General features: G+C 37.9%; 1 protein-coding gene across 1 annotated transcript; it reads left to right on the top strand.

Annotated features, from left to right (window-relative positions):
- The first annotated feature begins 5,169 nt into the window (after positions 1-5,169).
- Positions 5,170-25,370, top strand: LOC148864768 (binding partner of ACD11 1-like). Its single transcript, XM_088976706.1, has 5 exons — positions 5,170-5,692; positions 23,622-23,725; positions 23,812-23,887; positions 24,453-24,536; positions 24,626-25,370. The coding sequence occupies exons 1-5, from the start codon at positions 5,687-5,689 to the stop codon at positions 25,193-25,195; spliced, it is 840 nt and encodes a 279-aa protein (XP_088832832.1). The 5' UTR covers positions 5,170-5,686; the 3' UTR covers positions 25,196-25,370.
- The last annotated feature ends 831 nt before the right edge of the window (positions 25,371-26,201 follow it).

The raw sequence follows: 26,201 nt of genomic DNA, 5'->3' as shown, positions 1-26,201 counted from the left end.
ATTAGTAAAGTTATTGTATGACATTTAAATGAAATAGTTGGTTATAATGAATCTCTTTATATTTCTCTAAAAAACTCTCTTTATATAAGTATTTGAAGTAAGCATTTTTTTATGTAATTATACCTTAAATTCCTGCACACACTTTTCACATATTTTATGGGATTTGCAAAAATTTCTCCAAATATCCAAATGTATCTATGCAATTTGGGCATTCCAATTCGATCCCAGATTGATTCAGCTCAAAATTTTACACGGGTTGTGATTAGACATTTTGTCTTCAGCTTGGCTTGGGCTCAAGAATTTGGATTTTTATTATTTTTTTGAATTGGGTATGAACCTAGCCCTTAGGTGAATCAAACCCAATATGAGTCCGATTCAACATTGTCCCAACCTTCACCATAACTCAATTATACACATTCATTCATATATAGATACTAATAATTAAGCACATGCATTACATGTAAGAAAATTTTCTTTATATTAATTACTTAAATTTTAAATATATCATAGTTAAGATAGAAATTGACAATTAACAAAAGTAACAATATGATTAAAAATAAACTTAAATATTTGTTATTCAATTATGACATCATGGGTTTCTTGGAAAAATTGGATCATTGACCCACCACCATCTAGATAAGAAAATAGCATTGCTTTTGCATTAGTTTTAAATTAGGGAAAATTATAGTTAGAGCTGGCTGTACATTTAAAATTAGACTACAAGTTGGTCCATAAGCTAACATAACTCTAACAACCGACTCTACATTTCAAATTATAAAAACCCTCACCATGTCATTGGAGGCTTATGTGGTTGTTGCCAACATAGGACTCTTAATCCATGTTGGACACAACAAAAATCTTATATTGAAGTTGCCCTTTAATGTTGGGTGATTGGAAAATGAAAGGAAGGGTTTTTAATTTCTCTCTCTCTCAATCTCCCTCATGCCATCTCATAGTCATCTTTATTTGCTCAATGACTATGTGATTTGAAAATAAATAAAAATAGTTTTTGGTTTCTGTATTTACGTTCTCTATATCAATTTCTCTCATTCTCTCTCTACTTATTATTCTTCCTCAATCTCTCTCATTCTCTTTCTTGGTTGATCTCTCATTTTCCCTTAATTTTTATCGTTTTCGTTCAGTTTCTCTCCTACTCCCATTTTCGTTTGTTTTCTTTTCTTACACACTTACATGGTATTAATTATATCATATAAAAGAACATGAGACCAACTTGGTATGGTTTAAAAATTATTACACCTATTTGATAAAAATTCACAAGAAGCTCTTAGCTATGAAATTTAACACCAACTAGAGAATGGTAGAGATTGAGGGAAATGAGATATTGATCGAAAGGGAGAGTGAGAGAGAAGAATGAGAAAGATTGAGAGAGAATAATAGAGAGAGAAAGAGGTTTTGATTTGGCTACATACCGAAGTTGAGAGAGTGGGAGAGATGGAAGGAATGAGAGGTCGAAAGATGAGAGAGAGAGAGAGAGAGAGAGAGAGAGAGAGAGAGAGAGAGAGAGAGAGAGAGAGAAGGGAGAGAAGGGAAGTGGGAGAGAAAGTAAAAACCTATTTTTGGTATAGGTTTTTTGCTATGTCCAACATGGACTAAAATTCCCATGTTGACAACAACCACATAAGTCTTTGATGACATGGCAGGGGTTTTTATAATTTGAAATGTAGAGCTGATTGTTAGAGTTTTGTTGGTTTCTGGACCAATCTACAACCTAATTTTAAATGTACAATCGACTTTGACTATAATTTCCTTTTAAATTATATATTTCATTTACACTATATAAAATATTGTTTACTTTTCACACTTAATTTTTGTTTGTCTATGGTATCATTTAACTCAAACCACTAACCCACCATATAAAAATAAAAATTGTTTAATTTTTAGGTTGATATTAAATTTTGCATTACATTTTCATCATTGATAAAATTGTTTCTTATGTATAAAACTTATATTTGTTTAATGTAATGAATGTGCAATATTAGAGATGTACCCAATATTTTATTTTTATAAATATATAACATTAGATATGTGCCCAAAATTTTTTCTATCATTTTTTTGTGATTCTTTGTATTTTCTATTATTAAAAAATTTATTATTTGACTACGACATCATTTAATTTGTAGGTAAATTTTAAATTTGGCATTCCATTTTTATCATTAATAAAAATACTTCTTACATTTCATAGTTATTTATTTTAATTTTTTATTATTTAATTATGTCATTATTTATTAATCCATTTGACCTCAAATGGTCAAATTGCTTGCCCACCACTCAGAGGGAAGAAAATGATTTTGTTTTCAAATTACCTTTCAAAATATTTATTTTATACTATTAAAATTAATATTGTTGATTTAATTACAAGAATTTAATGATGAGAAAAATATATCTTAAATATAGAATTTAATGAGAGAAAATAGAAAACTAGTTTCATTTCCAATTGGTTTTAAATTTTGCATTCCATTTCCATCATTAATGAAAAGATTTTTACTTATCATATTTATTATTGTCTAATATGTATGTTAAAAATGTTCCTAATTTTTTTCATTTGATCTATTTTTTATTTTATTATTTAGTCATGGCAACATGGATTAACCCATTTGACCCAAAATGATTTGATTTCTTACCACCACCTAGATGAAAATACTTTTTATCTAGGTAGATTTTAAAAGTGTAAGCTTTTATGTTATTGGAATTATTAATTTATTAAGTATAGATTTAATTAACAGAATTTAATGATGAAAAGAAACAAAAATGACTTAAATATATGATTCAATGAACATGAATGCATGTTGATAACTTAAATGTTGGATTTAATGAGAGATGATTGAATATCTTTAAATTATTTATTTTCAACTCATTTAATATCAAGAATCAATTACCCTATTTACCCTTATTTTTTATTAATAAATTTAAATATAGAGGGATAAATTTTGTCATTAGAAAATTCCAGAAATATTCTTAAGGCCCATTTGTGCTTTTTAAAGTATTATAGATGTATCTATGGGAAAATCTATTATACCAGAAATACATGGTATTGGAAGAGATTTGACCAATCAAAGCACCCACATGAATTTGATGAATACCACTTAATTGGGCACCTCTTTTATTTATTTATTTTTTGATGCCAAGAGGCAAGAAATCAATCATTGCTCAACAAAATCAGAATACAAATAATTTCCAAGAAGTGAGGACTTAGGAGCCCTATCTCATGTAGTGACATGGGACAAGGAGAGAGCCCGAGAGGCTAACAAATGATAAACAGAATTGGAGGATGGAGAGCAAAATTGAATTGAGCAATGAGGGATGCAAAGCAAGATATCTCTACAATTGGCGATGATTTGATGAATTCGCTAGCTAGGGAGGAGTAGAATTGCTCTCCAACAAAGAATTAATGATAATTTTGGCATCCCCTTCCAAAATTAAATGTGGAGATCTAGGTGAAGAGACAATTTTAAAGCTTCAAAAAAAGCAAGTGCCTCAAGGAGTAGAACCTATGTATTTACACACACACATATATATATATATATATATATATATATATATATATATATATATATATATATATATGTATTTGCATATATACTGACATATAATACATACATATATGCATATATATCTCACAAATACATGCATACACGTGTAACTTTAGAGTGGATTCATTGAAACCCGAGCCCAACCTAAGTGTATGTGTATCAAATTACGTGGGTTGGGCTCATGTTAGGAAGATTGGGCTTGACTTGAACTTGGACATTAGGTCCAAATCTTAGGCTTGGGCCTGGATTGACCATAAACTCAGCCTAACCCACCCAACTTACACCCCTAATATTGTGAACCTTGCCTTACACCAAGGCTCAAAGCATTGACACATTGGTTTTTGGACCTACACCACCTGACAAAACGTTAAATACTAAGAATTACAAAATGCATCAAGTACATTGGGGCCTTCTCAAGCATTGCCCTGGGGCCCTTCTTAAAACGAAAAAACAATACCATTCCCAAAGATGGTCATGTTCAAAGCATATCAAGAAGTATCGCCCCTTTGAATGGCCATGTGGATAGGAGAAGGTACTTTAAAGTTGAACCTTGCCTGAAACATTGATTCATTGAGAAACCACAAAAGGCTTGCAACCAACTGTGAAACAAATAAAAAGAAACTAAGCTTTAAAATAGAGAAGCACTTGTTCAACAACTCTTCATGAACTTTCTTGCCACGTACTACAACTTTTTACTAGACTATACAATTCGAATTTAACTCATCCCAATAGGAAGAGAATGTACGGAAGTTGATTTTAAACAGAAACTTGTAAAAACAAAACTGTGTTACAAGTAACAAGAGGGCTGTTAATTTTCATTACATGTCAGAAATAAGGAAATAAAGCACAGCATTGAGAAGGAACAAGAATCAGAATTTTGAATTCCCATGAAATTACCCAAAGAAATAGAAAGCAATCACACAAGTAGTTGCAGATGAAAGAATATCATCAATGCATGGAAAAGACAAGTCGTCTCTCCCTCTCTCACTCTATTACCCGATGGCTGTTATTATTTATTTATTGTTTTATTTTATTAAATTAAATATGTTATTATTTATAAATTTATATTTATTTTAAATAGATTTCTTTTTTAATAAATTTTCAATTAAAAAATTTACCTTTTATAATTTTTTTCTTATATAATAATTTACCTTTGACAAGCCACTTACCATCATGTGTTTGCCCCCTGCAATGTAGGGTTCCTCCACTATTATACTTTTATCACAAAAAAGCCAAATGCTTCGATGATCACCATTGCTGATGAAAAACTCCCTATTGTGGCTGAACTCTCATCTCATGTACTTAGTTAATTTGTTTAGGCTGCGTTTGGAAATGATGCAAATGGAGTGTAAATTCAGGTATAGAGTAAATTTGCATTCTATTTCACTTTTATCTATGTTTGACAACATTACATTTATGTATTGACAAATGACAAAAAAATAAAATTTTCAATGCATATTTATATTGATAATAAGATATAAAAGTAAATTAATAAAAAAGAAGTAAATTTGCATTCAATTTGAATTTTGATAAAAAAATTCATATGCTATTGTTTTTTTCTAATTTTATCGATTTATGTGGGCAAACTCAGATGCCCATCCCGCCTACTTAAAAGTTAGAAGAACCCACATTAAGCCCGGTCTAGCTTGGCCCCAATCCAACGAAAACCCGGATAGGCTCGGCCCGGCCCGACCACGATCATCTCTACACTCTACTCTCTAAATCAGGGATAGGGTCTCTCCACGTGGCAGAAATGACTAGGCTCTGTAGAGAATGAGAAGCTCTCTCAGAGAACCACGTGATCGAGTCTGACAAAAATAGCACGTCGCTGCCGTCAGAAGAACGATCTCGTCGGCATCAGATGTTCATCATTATTTTGCCGTCACCGTAACGAATTTCCGATCGATATCTCTGAATCAACGTACAAGTTCTACACGCCTGAGAGTCGCCCGAACTCTTCGCCCTCTATCACTCAACGCGAAAGCAAGGGGAAAAAGGAAAGAAGGCCCTTATAGTTCCTCGTTGCTGGTCTAAGCTTTCGGGTGTAACTTCCAACTGTTTCCCTTTTCCGGCGATTGATTATCCTCCGCTAATCTTATCCCATCGAGCTTTGCCGTTCCAGGATAGTGATCGCGATGTCGGTGAGTTTTATCTCTTTAGGCGACGTCGATCTCCACTGAATGTCATCTCTTCGATGATTTCAATATTTGTTCTTTTCCTATTCGGGAATTGCTTTTTAAGTTTTTAGGGTGCGAAGTGTGTTTTGAATGATTAGAAATGCTTAATACAGTTCAAATTGATTATCTGTGGATTATGAGATGGTATTTGGAATTGTAAATTATTGATATATTTCTTGAATATGAATTTGATTGGAGTTTGAACGTGGAACTTGTTAAGTATCGACAAGTAGCTCAGATCTGTTCGACCGGGATACCTTTCAACCTCTCTGTCGCTCGACTTCTTTTCTGATGTAATCTGTGAAAATGATTTTTTCTTACACAGAAAAAGAAGATTAAATACAGATGGAAACTTTTTTTTTTTTTTTTTTTTTATCGTTATACAGATAGAAACGTAGGTCCTGGAATTTAAGAGAAGGGAGTGATACTGTCTATGAGAAGGCTGACTTGTATTCTTCCTCGTTTGGCTCCTTCTACACAGCTGGACAGATTACTCTTTGGGTACTTGCACATTTCCTTCTTGTTCCCAATGATTCTTGGTATCTCCCTACTGATCACAAAAAAAATAAAAATCTTGATACCTCTTTGTACTAGGAAAGTGTCACGCAATTCTCAGACTTGATGTTACATGTTATGAATCATTTCTTTCTCGGGCTATCTCAACAATAGAAATTTGAATATACCACAGTCTAGAAATTGGAGGACGAATTGATAATTTTGCATCTAATTTCTTCGAGATCTTGAGGCCAATCATGATATTTTTTGTCAAAAAAAAAAGATTTATTTATTCCCATAAGATCAAGAAGATGAAATTATGCAAGTTCTGTGCATAATATCAACTAATGGGTATTTAGTAAACCGCTGATAAAAAAATGGTATTTAGTAAACCAACCCTTTAAAGGCCTACTATTGATCAGATAACAAAAATAACCCTTTAAAAGCCTAGCTTGCTGGTGGAACTGATTTTCTATTTAGATATTTAGGAAGTGGTGGCATTTATTGCATGTAGAAGACTATGGATGATGTAGTATTTCAAAGATCCTTCAAGGAAAAGCACGTTATCTCCAGTGGAATTTAAGCTTTCAAAATTGACTTTTTCCCAACAAGTAGAATAGTTAAGTCCTTATTGAACTTAGTTTTTGATCAATAAGCAAGTGAATCAAGTCTTGATGCAGACATTGTGATCTTACTTTGGAATCTTCTAGGCTTTCTCATTTTTGCATGCATCCTTTTAGTGAAGATCACAAAAATCCTTATCTTGTTCTCCTTGAAATCTTTGCAAAATATTCAACACTATAATATATTCCTAACCTATCATACAATCACCAAGCTAAGCAAGTTTTCTGGTATTCTTCATCTTGTCAGTGCATGAATAAATTACATATACCCTTCTAAGGGCACATGTAAATTATGTAAATCTTGTGTTGATATTCAATATAAATTTCATTTACTTATCAAGAAAAAAAGATCATGGAACTAGTAATACTAATACCTGAGCCCTTGAAGACCTTAAATGTCTGTTCCTTTAATTGCTAGTTATCATCGAAGAAAACAGAATGTAGGACATAGCATACCTAGTGCCCATCAGATCTAGAAGCACCTTCTTTCAGAAGAAATGACCTCATGGGAACTACTCCGTACAGTGTTGTTCTCTGAAACATTCATATTACTAGTAATAACTTATGTGATTGGCAATGCTGTTCAAGTATATTTCAGAGTCCCAACTCTATACCTCTATGTCCTTGAAATTGTAGCAATCTTATCATGCATATTCCCAACCTAATGTGCTAAGGACAGGTTTACAAGAAATGAATCCTTCAAATGATCTAGAACCTGTTTAGCAGTTTAAGAAAGCTCTCAGCCAATAAAATCCAATTTTATTGTTAGTGCAGCAATTTATACACAATGAAATATAAGAACACAAGTTGAATAGAAAGAAGTTTGAGATGGAAAATTATGAATGGAAGATGAAAAACAATTGTCTAGCCATATGATAGTGATGGTGAACAGAGACAGATTTTGGAAGTAACAAATTAGAATAAGACCAAAGATAAGGAAAGAGGAAGAATAGTTGTTGTTCTAGAGAACAATAACAAATTTAAAGACATAAAAAAATAGAAAAGCAGATATAGTACAAGGTGGAAGAATCCATACTTGGAGCGAGTTCCACACAACCACAATCACTAAACTGTACTTTGTTGATCAAATCAATTCCTGTTAATTCCATTTACATTGATTCTATAAATTTAATGTATGGGATTGGGCAATGCTTTGCAGGACTTCACATTCAACTTAAAAACTTACTAAAATAATTCCTAATTGCACAATTATTGAAATAAAGTCTATAAACCATGTAGATACTCAACTATTGACCCCAGTTCCTAAAATTTCTCTAAATATTCACTGCTAATCCTAGGTAAAAGTAAAACAATAATAACAATGTCAATGACAACAAAGAGTGCTTATGGAGAGGGGAAAATTGGCGGCAAAAAAAGGGGATTAAAAACAAAGAGAAGTAGAGAAATGATGAGATTAACTTGGGGTCTGAATGATAAGGTGGGGAGCAGTGAAGGGGCTGCAAGGGGGTCTAAGAAGAGGTGTGGGTCCTTTTCTTTAGTGTTTTTTTTTTTTTTTTTTTTCTCTGAAGGAAATGAAAATTCTTTCCTGGAATGTTAGAGGGCTGGGGTCGGGAAGGAGGAGGATGATGGTATGTGATTCTTTGAAGCAATCGAAGTCAAAGATTGTCTTGCTCCAAGAAACTAAGCTGGAGTGGGTCGATGCTGCTACAATTCGAAGTATTTGGGGGGAGGGTCAAGTCAGGTGGAAGGCCTTGGCTGCCTTGGGGAGTGCTGGTGGAATTGTGAGCCTTTGGGACCCCACTTTTTGTTCTTTGGTTTCTTGCAGAATTGGTAATTTCTCAATCACTCTGAGACTAAAACTACAAGATGGAAAACTTATTCAAGTCACAAACGTTTATGGTCCTGTTGATTCTAATTTTCGGGTGGAATTATCAGATTTGAGAGACCCTCGAAACTGTCCTTGGGTAATTGGGGGTGATTTTAATGCAACTATTTCGGTGGATGAGAAGAATACATGGGGTAGAAGAATTGGTTCGATGAACATGTTCGCTGACTTCATAAACAGTATGGAATTAATGGACGTCCCAATTCAGGGTAATAGATTCACTTGGACCAATAACCAATCTGTCCCGATCCTGGTTAGGCTGGACAGATTCTTGGTTTCTTCAAACTGGGGTGAATTCTTTCCTGATTTCAAACAGCTTACCCTTCCTAGACCAATGTCCGACCATAGCCCTATTCAACTTGTTTGTGGTCTCCGTGAGATAGTCAAATCCCCGTTTAAGTTTGAAAATGCTTGATTTGAGGAGGAAAATCTTATCCCCTTAATCAGTTCTGTGTGGAATGAGTTGCAAGTGGAAGGCTCTAGTTCTTTCGTTATGGCATCAAAATTAAAGGCTGTCAAAGGTAAACTAAAAATTTGGAGTAAGGAGAAGAATATGAAGTGGGTTACTAATAAGAAGGCTTTGTTGAGCACCAACGTAGAGATTGACAGAGCTGAAGAGGCGGGTCCCTTGTCTGAAGATCTGAGACTTCAGAGGTCAATTGCAAAAATCAGATATGATAAGATGGCAATTGAGGAAGAGAGGAACTGGAGACAAAGAGCTAAATCCATTTGGCTTAAAGAGGGGGATAAAAATACAAAGTTCTTTCACAAAATGGCAAATGCTCGTGCTAGGTTCTCTTTAATCAGCAAGCTGGTGTGGGAGGACAGGTGTGGTGAGTCTAGTTCTGAAGTTAAATCTGTAGCTACTTCTTTCTATAAGAACCTTTATAAAGAGAAGTGGGTTCAGAGACCTTTTCCCTCTGAGCTCCAATTTAATAAGTTAAATGAAGAGCAGAAAATCTGGTTAGAGAGACCATTCTCAGAAGAGGAAATTAAGGGTGTAGTAAAGAAGCTAGAAAATGATAAATCACCGGGTCCTGATGGATTCTCTAATCTATTCTATTTAAAATGCTGGGATATTGTGAGGAGTGATCTGATGCAGGTGTTTCAGGCATTTCACACTAGTGCCTCCTTTCAGAGAAGTCTGAATGCAACTTTCATCATTCTTATTCCAAAAATTGAGGGGCTGTCAATGTAAAGGACTTCAGGCCCATTAGTCTCTTGCACAGTTTCTACAAAATCTTGGCTAAGGTTTTGGCTGAAAGAATGAAGTGTGTGTTAGGCAGTGTTATCTCTTGTAACCAAAGTGCTTTTGTCCCGGGTAGACATATGGTTGACTCTATTCTCATTGCCAATGAACTGTTGGAGTCCAGAAGAAGAGAGGGGACCCCAGGTGTTCTTTGTAAACTGGATATTGAAAAAGCTTATGATCATGTTAACTGGCATTGCTTGGATTTGGTTTTGGAGAAAATGAATTTTGGGCAGCTTTGGAGAATCTGGATCAGAGTTTGTGTTAAGACTCCTAACTTCTCCATCTTAGTTAACGGGCAAACAATGAAGTTTTTTGGAAGTTCAAGAGGTTTGAGGCAAGGTGACCCTCTCTCTCCCCTACTCTTCATTTGTGTCATGGAAATTTTATCTCTCTTTGGCAAGAAGGCTGCTGAGAATGGGCTTTGGGAGGGCTTTGCAATTGCTCCGGGAAAAGAAAAAGTCAATATTCTTTAATTTGCTGATGACACTTTATGCTTTGTTGATGCTTCTCCTAATCAACTAGAGGTGGTGCTTGGAATTTTGAGCTGGTTTGAGGTGGTGTCTGGCCTCAAGGTTAATTTGAGTAAATCTCAGATTATCCCTGTAGGTCTTGTTACAAATCTAGAAGTTTGTGCAGAAGTTATGGCTTGTCAGTGCCCATCTTCCGGTCAAGTACTTGGGGCTCCCTCTTGGAGCTAAATATACTTCCTTTCAGAAGAATGGAGAAGAAATTGGCTTCTTGGAAAGCTAAATACCTTTCTTTTGGGGGGAGAGTGATTTTGATTAAGAGTACTCTTTCTAATTTATCTCCCTATTTCCTATTTCTTCCAAAGTGGCTAACAGATTGGAGCAACTACAGAAAACTTTCTCTAGAGAGGTTGGGAGGAGGAGAAGAAGGTTCATGTTGTAAATTGGGATCAAGTGTGTCTTCTTAAGGAAGTTGGAGGGTTGGGAATAAGAAAATTGAAGAAATTCAATTCTGCCCTCCTGTGTAAATGGCTTTGGAGATTTGCAAATGAAAGAAATGCTTGGTGGAGAAAGCTGATCATGGACAAATATGGAGTGGACTGGGGTGATTGAAGATCCAATTCTCATATTTCAAGAAGGATAAGCTCCATTTGGACAGGTATAATGAAGAACACTAATTTATTTGAGGAAGGAATCGGTTACAACTTGGGAAATGGGGAAAGAATCAAATTTTGGAAAGACTGTTGGTGTTCTGAAGTGTGTCTGAAAGATGCCTTTCCTCTCTTGTATCAAATTTCTGTAAATCAGGACTCCTCAGTGGCTGAGAATTTCTTTCAGTTGGAACTTAACTTGTAGGAGGCACCTCTTTGATTGGGAAATTGAGGAGTATGCAATTCTGTTGGGCCTGCTCCAGAACCAGAGGATTGACCCAAACATGGAGGAGACCTGGAGATGGAAATGGGAAGCTGATGGCATGTTTTCTGTTAAGTCTATGTTCAGTAAGTTGATAAGTTCAGGTCAGGAAAACTTTCCAGCTAGGCAGATTTGGAGCTCAATCAGTCCTTCTAAAGTGAAGTTTTTGCTCTGGACAATGGCTTTAAATAAATGTCTATCCAAAGTTAATCTAGTGAAGTGTGGCATTCAGATTTCGGACATGTCATGTGGCTTATGTGGTGGGGTAGTAGAAACTACTGAACATCTGGCCTTACATTGCCCAGTCTGGAATTATATTTGGAGGCATTTTCTTCAAGCTTTGGAAATCAGCTGGGTAATGCCAAATTCTGTGAAGGATCTGCTGTTGTGTTGGCAGATTGAGGGTCTCAGTAAGAAAGGTATCTCGGTTTATAAGACTATCCCGGCTGCTGAGCTTTGGACTATCTGGATTGAAAGAAATAACAGAATTTTTCAGGGCAAAGCTAAATCTTCAGAGGAAATGGTGCAGAAAGTTGTGGGTAAACTTCTGTCCTGGGTGTCGACAACGGAGGTGTTTAAAAATCAGAATTTGAGTCTGTTGTTTAGATCTCAGAACTGGATGTATCTGTAATTTGTGGTGGCTCTAGGCAGCCTTTAATGGCCTAGGCTCCTTTGTACTGGTTCTTGTTTTAATAAATTACCTTACCTTTTCAAAAAAAATAAATGACAATGACAACAATTTCAATATAGATAAGAAATTTAAACATACTATAATCCCATATTAATGCCTTATTAGTAAAACAGTTGTAACTTTCCCATAACATATTGGATTCACAATACATTGATCTCATCGGATAGGTAACTGAATTACCATATCTAGCAACAACAAAGTCAAGTCAAAGAAGCAAACTTGTTTGTTTTTTTGATGAATCAGTCAAAGAAGCAAACTTCAGTCCCTATCATATATGATAGTTGGAATTAAAAAAAGCAACTACCATGTCAGAAAAGAAAACAATTTTTGTAAAGAAAAAACAACTGCCACTTCAGAAAATCCTAGTTGAGCTATTGCTGTGCTTTCTAATGCTTGCTAACATTGTTAAACTTTGTTGCCTCTGTTAGCTTGCTCCACTCACTTACTGAAAGCTTAGTGAGTGAAGTTATCTAGGCTTCCTTACCTATACTTTTTTCTTTCTTTTAGAAAGAATTTCATTAAAGACAAAAGACAAAAGACAAAAGGTGAAAGAATAAGCAAGAGACGCATAGCCCAACAATAAAAGCTACTCAAGCATAGTGTTGTCACTTTACAAAGAAGACTCTCCACCCTAGGTTTAGTTAATCCATCAGCTGTGTGATTTCCCCGGGAACCCTTTTTTCTTTTCTTGGATAAATTTCCCTAGGTCCATTTGATCGTGGCATTCAACTGAGATAGGATTTCTCTAATTTCATTGAGGCAATGTGATAATCTCCAAGGTCCATTGTCCACATTTTGAGACCATAAGATGGCATTTCTTAAATCTCCTTCAACTGTTATAAATGTGGTTTGGGGATATTTGATTGTTATTGACACCAACTAGAAGGGCTCTGACTCCTGCAGATTTAGTGTTTCCTACTGGCCCACCAAAAACCCAATATACGGTTGAGACTTTGTAAGTGTTATAATTCTGCCTGCCTTTGAGTTCCGTTAATCTGATAACAGTCAAGAAGAAAGAGGAAGAAAGAGGGAAGAAAGAGAGAGAGAAAGGAGGAGAAAAGAGAGAAGAAAAGTCTGGTTCGTATTAGGAAAAAGTAACTCTCCCATTCGGCTAGACATGTTTTTATATTATTAATATAATGGAAAAGACACATGTGCCCTTATTTAAGTGAGGGACACTAGTTCTAATATAATATTACAGATCAACAACCTCAACATAAGTATAAAGACAGAAATACCCCTACACTAACACTCCCCCTCAAGCTGGTGAGTATATATCATATAATCCCAGCTTGTTACATATGTAGTCCACTCTTCCCCGACTCAACCCTTTTGTAAATAAGTCTGTCCATTGGTTTCCTGTATTAACGTATGCAGTGTCTATCACTCCATTCAACACTTTCTCTCTCACAAAGTGATAGTCAACCTCTATGTGCTTGGTTCTTTCATGAAACACCGGATTAGGAGAAATATGAACTGCAGCCTGATTGTCACAATAGAGCTTCATTGGAGTATTAATGTTGTATCCTATCTCCTGTAGAAGGTTCCTTAGCCATACTAATTCACAAGCAGTATGTGCCATAGCTCTATATTCTGCCTCTGCACTACTTCTTGCCATGACTGTCTGCTTCTTACTTTTCCATGTCACCAGATTACCACCCAGAAAAGTGCAATAACCTGTGGTAGACCGCCTAGCAGACATAGAAACGGCCCAGTCAGCATCAGTATACCCTTCTATTTCAAGTGTTCCACCACTTTTGTATATCAAACCACGATCAGGGGCCCCTTTTAAATACTTGACAATTCTTAGAACTGCATTCCAATGAGGAACCAAAGGTTTCTGCATGAACTGACTTACCACACTAACCGCAAATGAAATATCTGGCCGAGTAATGGTTAGGCAGTTTAGTTTACCTACAAGTCGTCGGTATCTGCCAGGGTCTTCAAACACTTCACCCATATCACTGCTCAGCTTAGTATTTGTTTCCATAGGTGTTTCAGCTGGTTTAACACCTAATAAACCTGTTTCCTCCAGCAAATCAAGCACATATTTCCTCTGACACAAATTAATACCGTTCTTAGACCTTACTACTTCTATCCCCAAGAAATATTTCAATTTACCAAGGTCCTTTGTTTGAAAATGTTCCTGTAGAAAAGTCTTCAACCTGTCAATGCCCATTTTATCATTCCCGGTAATAACAATATCATCTACATACACCACCAATAGTATTTTTCCTGTCGGAGAGTCATGACTGAAGGCGAAATGATCAACTTGGCACTGTTTCATACCAAACTTCTTTACCACTTTACTGAACCTACCAAACCATGCTCGAGGAGACTATTTAAACCCATATATAGCCTTCTTGACTCTGCATACCTTACCAGCCTCCCCCTGAGCAACAAACCCCGATGGTTGCTCCACGTAGACCTCCTCGAGCAAATCACCATGCAAAAAGGCATTCTTGATATCAAGCTGATATAGGGGCCAATCATACATAGCTGCAAGAGAGATCACAACACAAACCGACCCTATCTTAGCAACTGGGGAGAAGGTCTCTGTGTAGTCAATACCATAGGTTTGGGAGTACCCTTTTGCAATCAATCGAGCTTTTAGGCGCTCAACACTACCATCAGGCAAATACTTAATAGTATAAGCCCACTTACAACCGACAACCTGCTTCCCAAGAGGAAGAGCGGTGAGGTCCCAAGTATGATTATGAAGTAGAGCTGAGAGCTCTTCGTCCATTGCACGACACCACCCTGGAGAGGCAAGGGCTTCCTGGACATCCTTAGGAACAACTAAGGATAACAAAGAGATAAACTGGCGATGGGAGGCGGAAAGGTGAGTGAGTGAAACATGATTAGAAATAGGATGAAGGGTGCAAGTGCGTTTACCTTTCCGCAAGGCAATGGGAAGATCAAGATCAGATACTAGGTTCGGGGCTGGTGTGGAGACAACTGCCGGATCTGTTGACGGTGATGGAGCCGGAGGAGTAGCAGCTGATACACGTGGGCGATGTGTATACACTTGACGGATAGGTTGGCGTTCAACAGGTGGTGGCACTGGAGGCAAGGACTTGGTCACGGCTGGAACAAGGGGAACATAATCAACAATTGGAAGTGGAAGAGGGGGAGGTGATGAGGAGGAAGAAGCATCATCGGACCCCAAGAAAAATGGAGTAGACTCAAAGAAGGTATCATCATCACACACAAAGGAACGTCGAGAACTAGGACGGTAACACTTATACCCTTTCTGGGTCTGAGAATAGCCAAGGAAGATGCACTTAAGGGATCGTGCATCTAACTTGTCATTTTCGGGGCCCGGATTATGGACGAAGCAGACACACCCAAATACCCGGGGAGAAAGAGGAAATGGAGACAAGGTGGGAAACAAGGTAGTAAATGGGGAATGATCATCAAGGATAGACGTGGGCATCCGATTAATCAAGAAGCAAGAAGTAAGCACCGCATCACTCCAAAAGGGTTTGGGAACATTCATGTGATGCATGAGGGATCGTGTTGTTTCCAAGAGATGACGATTCTTTCTCTCAGCCACCCCATTTTGTTGTGGGGTGTAGGTACATGAGGTCTGATGTATAATGCCATGTTGGTTCAAGTATTCTTGAAATGATAAAGATAAATATTCACGACCATTATCAGAACGAAAAATTTTAATGTGAACACCAAATTGATTGCGAATCTCAACATAAAATTTCTGGAATATGGTAAACAATTCACCTCTTTCTTTCATTAAATAGAGCCACATCATCCTTGAAAAATCATCAACAAAAATGACAAAATATCTATATCCATTGTATGACATCACTTTATAAGGACCCCAAACATCCGAGTGAATCAAAGAAAAAGGACTCCACACACGGTTATCAACCCTAGAACTAAAGGGAACACGATGGTGTTTCCCAAACTGACACGACTCACAATCTAAAACAGAAAGTTGACTCAACGAAGGAACCAAAGATTTCAAAACTTTCAGCGAAAGATGACCAAATCGATAGTGCCACTGGAGAGGAGAGAGAGATGACTGGAGAGCTGTCGATGTTCTTCCACCACCATCAAGATAATACAATCCACCAGCTTCATGCCCTCCACCAATCTTCATCCCCGTCTTGAGATCTTGAAAAAAACACATAGAAGGGTAAAAGGTAATGGAACAATTAACTAACAGATATAAGGTTTAATGGAAATTTAGAGACATACAAAACTGAGGATAGGGATACAAGGTCCAGGTTAACATTACCAACACCACAAATGGAGGATGTTGAGCAATGAGAGAGGGAAGAAAACACACTTGGAGTTCCAGTCATGTGATCGGAGGCTCTAGAGTCAATAATCCAGGGATTGGGTGTGGATGCCAAGCAAGGCATACCTGAGTGTGCGAAAGTAGTCGTGTTCTGCTGAGATGTGGATTGGACAAACCTCTCATACTCATCACATGGAACACTCACCATCTCCTTCCCGGAACCATCTATGGATGTAAGAGGCATCTGATCAGCTGAACGATTCTCCTGTCTGAAACTGGAACTGGTGTCACTAGTCATGGCATGATTGGCCCAGGTTGAGGGTGGACCATGCAAGTCATAGCAATGATTAATGGTATGCCCATCCATACCACAATGAGTACACCTCCTCGGACCTGAGCCACGTCCTCTACCACAGGCTCCTCCTGAATCTCTACCTCCAGTACGACCACCACCACGGTTATATGTAGGTCCACCACCACCACTCCGGCCATATACTGGACCACTGCTACCACCACGGCCAGACTGAGCTCCTCGAGCTCCACCTCTAATACCACGGCCCCTTGGCACTGCAAAGGCTGATCTATCTGAGACATTAGAGTTCTCAGTAGATCCAATAGAAGTCCTCCGAAGTCGAGCAAACACCTCTTCTAAAGAAGGGAGAGCTGACCCTCCTAGTATATGAGCCCGTACTGGTTCATACTCAGATTTCAGCCCCACCAAAAATCGAGTCACGTCAAGCTGTTCTCTCTGTTGTTGTTGAATTTTGACATTAGAAGTGAGGGGTGATAAATATTCAACTCATTACGGATGTTTCTCATACTAGCATAGTACTCCTCAAGACTCTGATTGCCTTGTTGCAGATTAAAGTATTCCTGATACAGCTTATATACTCTGGTTGTATTGTCTTGACCAGAATACAACTTCTTAGCATGGTCCCACACATCTTTGGCAGTGTCAAGAAACATGAAATTTACACTAATCTTGGGTTCCATACTATTCCATAACCACGTGATAATCTTTGCATCTTCTTGTTCCCAGTCTTCATACTCATGAGAATCAGTGGAGGGTTTCTCCTCCCTTATGTGTTTCACCTTCTTCTTTGCCTTCAGAAAAACTTCTACAGATTAAGCCCAAGGTATATAATTCTCTCCATTCAGTTTAATGGAGGTCATTTGAACATTCAGGTAGTCAGTAGGTATCATCACATTAGATTTGCTATCACTGTTATCTCTCATTGCTGAATTCTATTATCACTGAATTCGACACGCTGCACACTGTTTGATCACACTGATTTCAGCACTTGTTATTGCTGAAGATTGCACTCTTTACACCACAAACCCTACCCTACGACTACTTGAAATCTCACCACTATATGAGCACAACTCCTCCTTCGAATCACACAAAAAAACAGCATAAACCCTAGCACACTATAGTCTGAAATTCCATCATACGATCTGAAACATAATTCCTATTTGATTCATAACAGAAAATACGCGCAGAAATCTCTTACCTCATCACTTGAAAGACAAACCACACGAAAAGAAAATCAGTCAACACAAGACACCCATTGCACCACACGAATCAGCCCTCTTCTCTTCATCGATTAGGGGAGGGCTTCTTAGAAATCACAGCAACCGACCACACAAGACACAACTGGAGGCATAGAAACCTCCAAGGGAAGAGGGCAATCACTCCTTTTCAGCCCTTTCCCTTATCTCCAATCGATGGTAGAGAAATCAAGGGAAAACCCTAGATTGAGTGCACAGAGAACAGAAATCTGGGCAGATCCGAGTTGCTTAGTTGAGCTCTGATACCATGTTATAATTCGGCCTGCCTTTGAGTTCTGTTAGTCTGATAACAGTCAAGAAGAAAGAGGAAGAAAGAGGGAAGAAAGAGAGAGAAAGGAGGAGAAAAGAGAGGAAAAGTCTGGTTCGAATCAGGGAAAAGTAACTCTCCCATTCGGCCAGACATGTTTTTATATTATTAATATAATGGAAAAGACACATGTGCCCTTATTTAAGTGAGGGGCACTAGTTCTAATATAATATTACAGATCAGCAACCTCAACATAAGTATAAAGACAGAAATACCCCTACGCTAACAGTAAGCTTTTGGTTGGTTTATTAGAGTACCAGCCCTTATCCCATTCACTTAGGGAAAAATTTCGGATCGGCATATAGTGACAGCTATAATCTAGAATAATCCAGAAAAACGAAATTGATTAAGAATAGGAAAACCCAAAATTATGAGTTCACACTAGAGGAGTTGGGAGAAACCTGATTTCTCCATCAATGGCTCTCTTTTCACATTTCTGCATCATTTATGTTTTTAAAGCTTTTGATACCTGTGATATACTTTGCTTGCTTTAGAAACTATGCCCAAGCAAATTAGAAGAGATTTTTTTCAATAACATAGCATTTTATTAATATGAAAATTAAGCATTGCAACAACAGAAAGCTATGGGGAGAGAGGTAAGCTCTCTTAACCCTCCCCCCAACCAAAAAAAATAAAAATAAAATAAAATAAATAAATAAAATAAAATAAAAAGGTCACAACACTGTCCAGAACATTTGTTCCCTTCCCACCCCTTGCTTAGAAAATGCATCTGCAAATGAGTTGGCACTTCTCTTTACCCATTGAATTTGAATCTCTACTCACAGAGTTAACCATTTGAACTCTCTCTTTTCATTAGCATATTTCCATTTTCTGCTCTTTTCCTTCTGCATCTGTTCTATAATCATATTAGAGTCTCCTTCAACAATAATCCATTGTAGATTCAATTCCTTAGCCTTCCTTAGCCCTTCCAATACTGCCATGGTTTTAGCTCTAAGAGAATCCCCCACCCCAATAGGTCTGGAATACAATGTAATGACTCTCCCTTCCTCATCTCTGAGGGTCCCTCCAATACCTTAAGTTCCCGGATTACCTTCACTGCTCCAATCAAAGTTTATTTGATAAATCCAAGGGCTGGTGTAGACCAAAAGGGTCTGGTTTTCATCTGGACTGGAGCTGAATTAGCTACTTTCTTCCCGTTTCTAATCAATACCTCTGTAGATACATCTTGTAAGTTGTAACAGCTCTAATGGTTTTGCCCACTGTACCACTCTGATAGTTGCAACTTCAATTATTGCCTCTTTACTTCTTTCCTTTTCAGTAAAAAATTGTGAGTTCTTTTCTTCCCATATTGTCTAGAAAATAGCAACCCATATACATTACTCTGCTCTTCTTTGACCACCTAAGAAAGGAAGAAGTAAAACAAGCCTTGTATACTTGAAGGGGGAGTGCACCTGCAACCAAACGAAGAAAAGAACCAAACCCAAATAGTAGAAGAAAAAGTGTAGAAGATTAACAAGTTATAACAGCTCTCACCATTGGCCTTACAAAGGATACACCAACTAGAAGACAAGCACCAGGTGAGTCTTTTCTTTTAAAGCAAGCCACAAGTATTGCACCTTTCTAGAAAAGCTTCCCAACAAAAAGCTCCAATCCTAAGAGGAATTGGTTTACCCCAAATCTCAAGGAAAGGTTTGGCCAAGACTAACAGAGGATTGGACTAAAGCTTTTGAAGAAGGAGGCATAAGAGAACTCACCATGAGAAGTCAAGTCCAAATTATACCATCTTCCTTTGAGGGATCCAAAACCACCCCACCCAATATCTGGAGCAAAGCCAAGACATTCTCAGCTTCGAAGTCCCTAAGACCCCTCCTGAAACCCAAATCCCAATCAAACCCATACCCTAACTCAGAAGGGACCAAGAAAGTATTCACAAGCTCCTTTTTGAATAGAGTGTGCATGTGTGTGTGTGTGTGAGAGAGAGAGAGAGAGAGTACAATGATGGAAACTATTCTTTCAAAGGCACATCTCCCACCCAAATATGTTCCCAGAATTTCACTTGCAATCCAGAGTAAAGGTTATACTTGATAAATGGCATGAAAGAAGGTAAAATGGCATGAACGGATTTCTGTGGAGAAGCTCTTGTAGCCCTAGCCAAGACTCCCACATCCCAGCCATTAGCCGCTTGCCCATGAATGCTCAGAATTACTTTTGCCCAGAACTTGTCCCCATCCTCTGCCAATCTCTATAACCATTTCCCCAATAATGTCTTATTTCTTTTTTGAATGTTTCCAATGTCTAGTTCACCATCAGTCTTGTTTTTAATGGATCATCTCTCAACTAACTCTATGGTCTCTTTTCTCTTCCCTTGGTTCTTATAAGAAATCTCTCATCAGCTTTTCCAATATTCTACTCACTTTATATGGGATCCTAAAGACAGAAAAAATAGACAGGCAGGTTTCTCAATGTAAATTTTTATCAATGTGATTCTCCCCCCCATGGACAAATAATTTTTCTTCCACAAAGCTAACCTCTTAGTAAATCTATCCACCACTAGGTCCCAAAAACTGTTCCTTGGATTATCCCCTAAAGGCATTCCCAGATAATTCAAAGGCCATCGAGAAATCTAGAACTTCGGCCCTCTTTGTCACCTCCCTCTCATCCATATTTATCCCAACAACACAACTTTTATCAAAGTTGACTTTCAAATTAGACATCTTCTTTATAGCATTTGTTTTTTTGCAAGAAAGCTTTAAGGATGTATTTATATGTTGTGAGTGGATTTAAAATGGAATTCCACTCATTTTTGTGTAAAAAAATTCCCAATGGCCCCTAGATACTTCTAAATCTGCTAGAGCACAGAATTTGGAGTTTAAAATTTGTATTTTGTTAAATTCCTAAATAAGGCTAAGTTTAAAACTTGCTGTTTCGTATGGCTGGACAGATTTACAGGTTGAAACTTGAAAGTGACTGTCAAGTGGTCATTAACAGGGTGATGCTTGGAGATAAAGCTGTTCACAGGCCGGGCCAGGCTGGGCTTTGCCTCTTTATTAACAGAAAATGTCTAGGTCTGAAACTGAGTCCAGCCCAGCCATCAGGATTGGATCTTGAGACCGAGCCTGAAGAACGGTCTGGACATAAAAAGTCCTACCTACAATGTAATTTAACAAATTAATGTTATATTAGTTTGGTAATAATTTAATAAACTATATATATTATAAACGAGGGTTTGGCAAAAATTTTAGTGCCAGTTTCCAACCTGATGCGACCCTCCTTTATCCCAGGCTCAGGACCGGCAGTGTAATATCATTGGGTTGGGCTCAGGCTCGTTCCAGGCTTATTTGAGAAAGCTCTAGCCTGGCCTGAAAAATAGTTGAGCTTGGTGCTTAGAGCCCAAGCCCAAGCCCAAGCCCAAGCCTAATCCTGTGGGCTTTCTTTTGAAGTTTGATAATAAAAGAAAATTTATTAAAGAAGAAAAAGCATACAGGAGAGAGGTGACAAGCAGTCACCAACAGAAAGAGGCGACCACCCTACAAAAAACTCAAAACAGAACAACCTATAACGACTTCTCTCAAAACCAACCACCCCAACACCCCCTTCAACCCTAACCCCACAACAAAAGACAACAAAAACAAGAGGAAAGACAAGCTCCAGTCTCTACTAATCTTCCTCCTCAAGCACATCAACCCTTCTAACATCTTTTTTTTTTTTTTGATGAATACCCTTCTAACATCTTCTTCTTTCCAAGCTTTTCCTCCTTTCCCCACAATGACTTTCTTCAAACTCTCCTTCCTCCTCCCAAAATCTTCAAAGGCTCTCCTAGCACATCCCAAAAAGAAAAGACCAAGTTTTTTTTTTCCAATTTCAACATTATTCTCAGCAACTTTTTCACCTTCTGAAGTCGTACCAGCTATCCTCAAATCATCTTCTTTCCCTTCCCCAAAATTCTTGATTTCCTGTTGAGCATTAACCAGCTACAGATCCGAATTTGAAAGACAAATTTGTTCTCCCCCACCAGGATCAACAAACTCTGACGACTTTGTCTTCACACCCCTCTCGTAAACCTTCTTGAAATTTTTTGTGGGACCGTCTCCAACCAATCCGAGCTTTAGCCTAGAGAAAAGTTACATGGACATATGCATCTTGCTAGAAGCCCGACTTCTTAAGACCCAATCCAACCTCAGTAACTTGACATCTTTCCTCATTCTTCCTCCTACAACCCAGATTGACACCCAGCTTACCAACCACAATCTCCTCAAAACAAGCTGGAAGATGAGATGAAAGCTTGTCTACAAAGATAATCCTGTCAGCTGCATCTCTGACGAGGCCACCCTCTTCAGCACCAACAAAATCTTTGATCTTCAAAATATCATTCAGATGTTTCTTGCCATCCCCACCCACAACTCCAGCCCTTCTACATCTTCTTCTGAACTCTCATACATGACTCAACCAAGGAAACACTGGAGTCTTGAGATGCCCTGATAGCGCCATCCTGAGTGACAGAATTGCCACACCCCACAGGAGATCCACTACAGCACAGATCACGCGTCCCTGTAGACAGACCAGCCTCACCATTAAGACAATCGTCACTGGAACTGATGAGCTTCTCCCCATCGTCTTCAAAGATCTGCTTCTTACCCTATTCACCATTTCTCAAGCTCTCGTTGACCTGACTCTCCTTTTTTAAAAAAAAAATCTCTTCTTCTTTTTCTACCGGTAACTTGGACAATCGGTTCCAAACTCCCTCCCTAATTAACCAAGACCTCATATGCCGAATCCCACTCGAGCCACAATCCACCTTCTGGGCCTAAAATTTTGTCCAAGCCTGATAAAGAACAGGCTAGGCTAGGCCAGGCCATCGGTCTAACCAACCCATGAACAGGTCTACTAGGAGATTAAATCTCTCGGACCTTCAGATGTTTACTTAGGGAGAAGCTTTGGCTGCTATACTGAACTGCTCATTCAAGTGGATGCCCAGAGCTGCTAACAATCTAGCTGGGTTGCTTGCAAGGGATGGGTTTCAAGAGGTCATTACTGTTGTTGGAAATCACCTGTGCCTGATATCAATTTGTAAATCAGTTTTAGTGAATTTGGAGTCAGGTCAGCACTCCTATTTTTGTTTCTTGCAGTTGCTCTTGCTACCATTCTTCAACAGCAGAAACTTTTGCAAATATTGGGATTTTCCCAATACAATGTAGACAGAATAAGTGAGGACCTTGATGAGCTCTTTTGATTCTATATGCCAGTTATATTTATTGTTTAGATCCCCATAAAAAGATGATAACACCAAACTCCAAATATATATGTAGCATCAGATTCTGAATTTCTGAGTTTTCTAATTTAAATTCAAGGATATGAATATTCTAATCAGACATGTACCAGCTCCTTTCTTACAGGTGCATATTCATCATAGTTGTATCATCATATATTATGCTTGATTGCTTGATGGAATATTATAAGCACTGGGTATTATACTCTATCTCTTATTCATTGCATTTCTTTGTCATTACAGGTGCGGACAGTAAAAGTCAGCAATATTTCCTTGGGAGCAACAGAGCAAGATATCAAGGAGTTCTTTTCCTTTTCTGGTGATATTGAATATGTTGAAATGAAAAGGTTGATTTTTTGTGCAGTTTAAGATCTTTTTCTTGCTTTCTTTCTTGACTTTTCTGGAGATCAAATTTATCATTTGCTTGTTGCAGTGACAATGAACGGTCTCAAACTGCATACGTTACCTTTAAGGACAGTCAGGGGGCTGAAACTGCGGTCCTTCTTTCGGTGCATTCACTTCTCAAGACATTTTCTTCTTCTATGGCTTTAGATCACCAGTGACACCACCATACCATTTGATGGAAGCAAATATTTCTTTTACAAAATTAATGATCAACTATTTAACTTCTTTTACCAAAGCACCTTAAATTAATATCGTCAATGTGTTGCATACTATGAATCCTGATAACAAAACCTATTTTGTTTTCAGAGGTAACTTCTATGTTCCTTAAATGATGAGAACTAGGAAAATTCATCTTCCTAGTTTCATCTTCCTTTGTGCTGGATTTTCAAGTTCATCTATTTGGTGACTGCAATCTAGGAGATTTCCTGTTTCAAATATTGTCTAGCTAAATCATAATAGTTTTCTGATCCTATAGTCCTGATTTACACAGAAAAAGAGATAACTAGTTGGTTAAAATTATAGGTATTGAATGGTAGTAGCTATTCAGTAGGCTGAGTTTTATCTACATCTATTTAGGATACACTAGATGATTGGTTGTGGATCCTTGGACATTTCATCATCTAATCCTTGTCCCAATTATGTTATAACCATGTATTTGTGGTATCACAGGGTGCAACAATAGTGGATTTGTCTGTCACAATAACTCCGGCACCAGATTACCAACTGCCACCTGCTGCTTCTATTCCACCCCCAGTAAGATGCTATACAGAGAGCATTTGTTTTCTTTGTGTTTTTGTACCAAATCAATGTGTTTAATTCTCTTGTTTTTCAATCTCATTTAGGAAAATGAAAGCAAAGTTCCTCCTGGTGGTTCTGAATCTGCTGTCAAAAGGGCAGAAGAAGTTGTTAGTAGCATGCTTGCCAAGGGCTTCATCTTAGGCAAGGATGCCATCAACAGAGCAAAATCTTTTGATGAGAAGCATCAATTAACGTCCACTGCAACTGCCAAGGTTGTTTCTCTGGACAGGAGGATGGGTCTTAGCCAGAAGATAAGTGTTGGTACATCTGTCGTCAATGACAAAGTCAAGGAAATGGACCAGAAATTTCAGGTTTCAGAAAAGACCAAATCAGCATTCGCAGCTGCTGAGCAGAAAGTCAGTAGTGCTGGGTCTGCTATCATGAAGAACAGGTATGTGTTTACTGGGGCAGCATGGGTAACTGGTGCTTTCAATAAGGTTGCTAAAGCAGCCGGGGAGGTAGGCCAGAAGGCAAAAGAGAAGGTTGGCAGCACGGCTGAAGAGGAACCAAAAAGAGGAGTTGAGGACCATGCTCAGGTTCATCTCTCTGAGGCACCAAAAACTGAAAGTGAGCAGCCTTCCAAACCTGCACCTGCACAAGGGTTGATCCTTTAAGACTAAAATTTTGTAAATATCCTTGTCCAAGTTTTAGATCCTATTGCCTATGATTTACCAACTTTATTGTTTTAGTTTGAAGGTGGTAAATGTTGAAACAGCTTGCCCCTCTTGTTGAACATGATTGTTATATTCTATTCAATTCAGCTTTAATTCCAACTATTTGGGTTGATTACATGAATCTTGTCCTTGTCCTACCATTGTGCTCTATCAAGAGTAATACCTTCTGTCGATTTTTGGACTCTAGTCTTGATCATCACTGCATTTGGATGCCGATGTGGCATGTCAGTCACTTAGAGAACACCCTAGTGTTGCATATAACACCTTGATTTTTTTTGCTAGGACTGACTGAATTCATATTCGATTGGTTGAAGGTTTTTACATCGTTTGCCAATTAGTGAAGATCGTGCTGACTAGGTGCTTAGTGTTTTGACTTATAATATTTTCATTATGGCAATTGTATGACATCTGCAAAAAGTCGTCAATTTTTTCAAATCTCAATGAGTCACGACACCTCGATGATTCAAGAAGGTAAACTTGATATCCACCGGAAGGGTGGGTTGAAGAGCAGCAATAGTGAAGCGGAGAAGAGCTGGAGCAGGAGGCATCCTCCGAAACTGGAATGACCAACGGCTTGGGGTTTGGGGCTACTCAATTAAAATCTGTTATGTTATACTTCCATTGACCCAATGGCTTGGAGCAAGGGTTTCAACTTTCAGGCGGGTCATTATCGAATCAGATTCTCTCTCTCGAGCATACAAGCGATTCGAACTTCGAAGTAAATAATGCCCAGGCTGGAGGGTCACTCGTACCCCCATACGCATCAGGGAAGCAAACCATTGAGCGGACAAATTAGCCAATCTGGGTTTAAAAGGTTTTGAGAGTATTCCAAATGAATTAATTACCCTGGGGCTACACGGTGGAGAAGTAGCCTGTCCTCTATACATGTTCCCAAACCTTTTTCAGTGAAGTATGGAAAGGCCCAATGTAGATTTCTGATTTCCAC

This window comes from Nelumbo lutea, chromosome 3 (genome assembly GCF_056320005.1).
Source record: "Nelumbo lutea isolate HS-2025 chromosome 3, American lotus-T2T, whole genome shotgun sequence".
In the NCBI taxonomy this organism is placed as follows: Eukaryota; Viridiplantae; Streptophyta; class Magnoliopsida; order Proteales; family Nelumbonaceae; genus Nelumbo; species Nelumbo lutea.
This window is presented reverse-complemented; position numbering and strand designations above follow the sequence as displayed.

Coding starts and splice junctions, on each gene's coding strand:
- LOC148864768 (XM_088976706.1), top strand. Junction 23,888..24,452: donor AAACTGCGGTCCTTCTTTCG/GTGCATTCACTT, acceptor GTGGTATCACAG/GGTGCAACAATAGTGGATTT. Junction 24,537..24,625: donor CTGCTTCTATTCCACCCCCA/GTAAGATGCTAT, acceptor AATCTCATTTAG/GAAAATGAAAGCAAAGTTCC.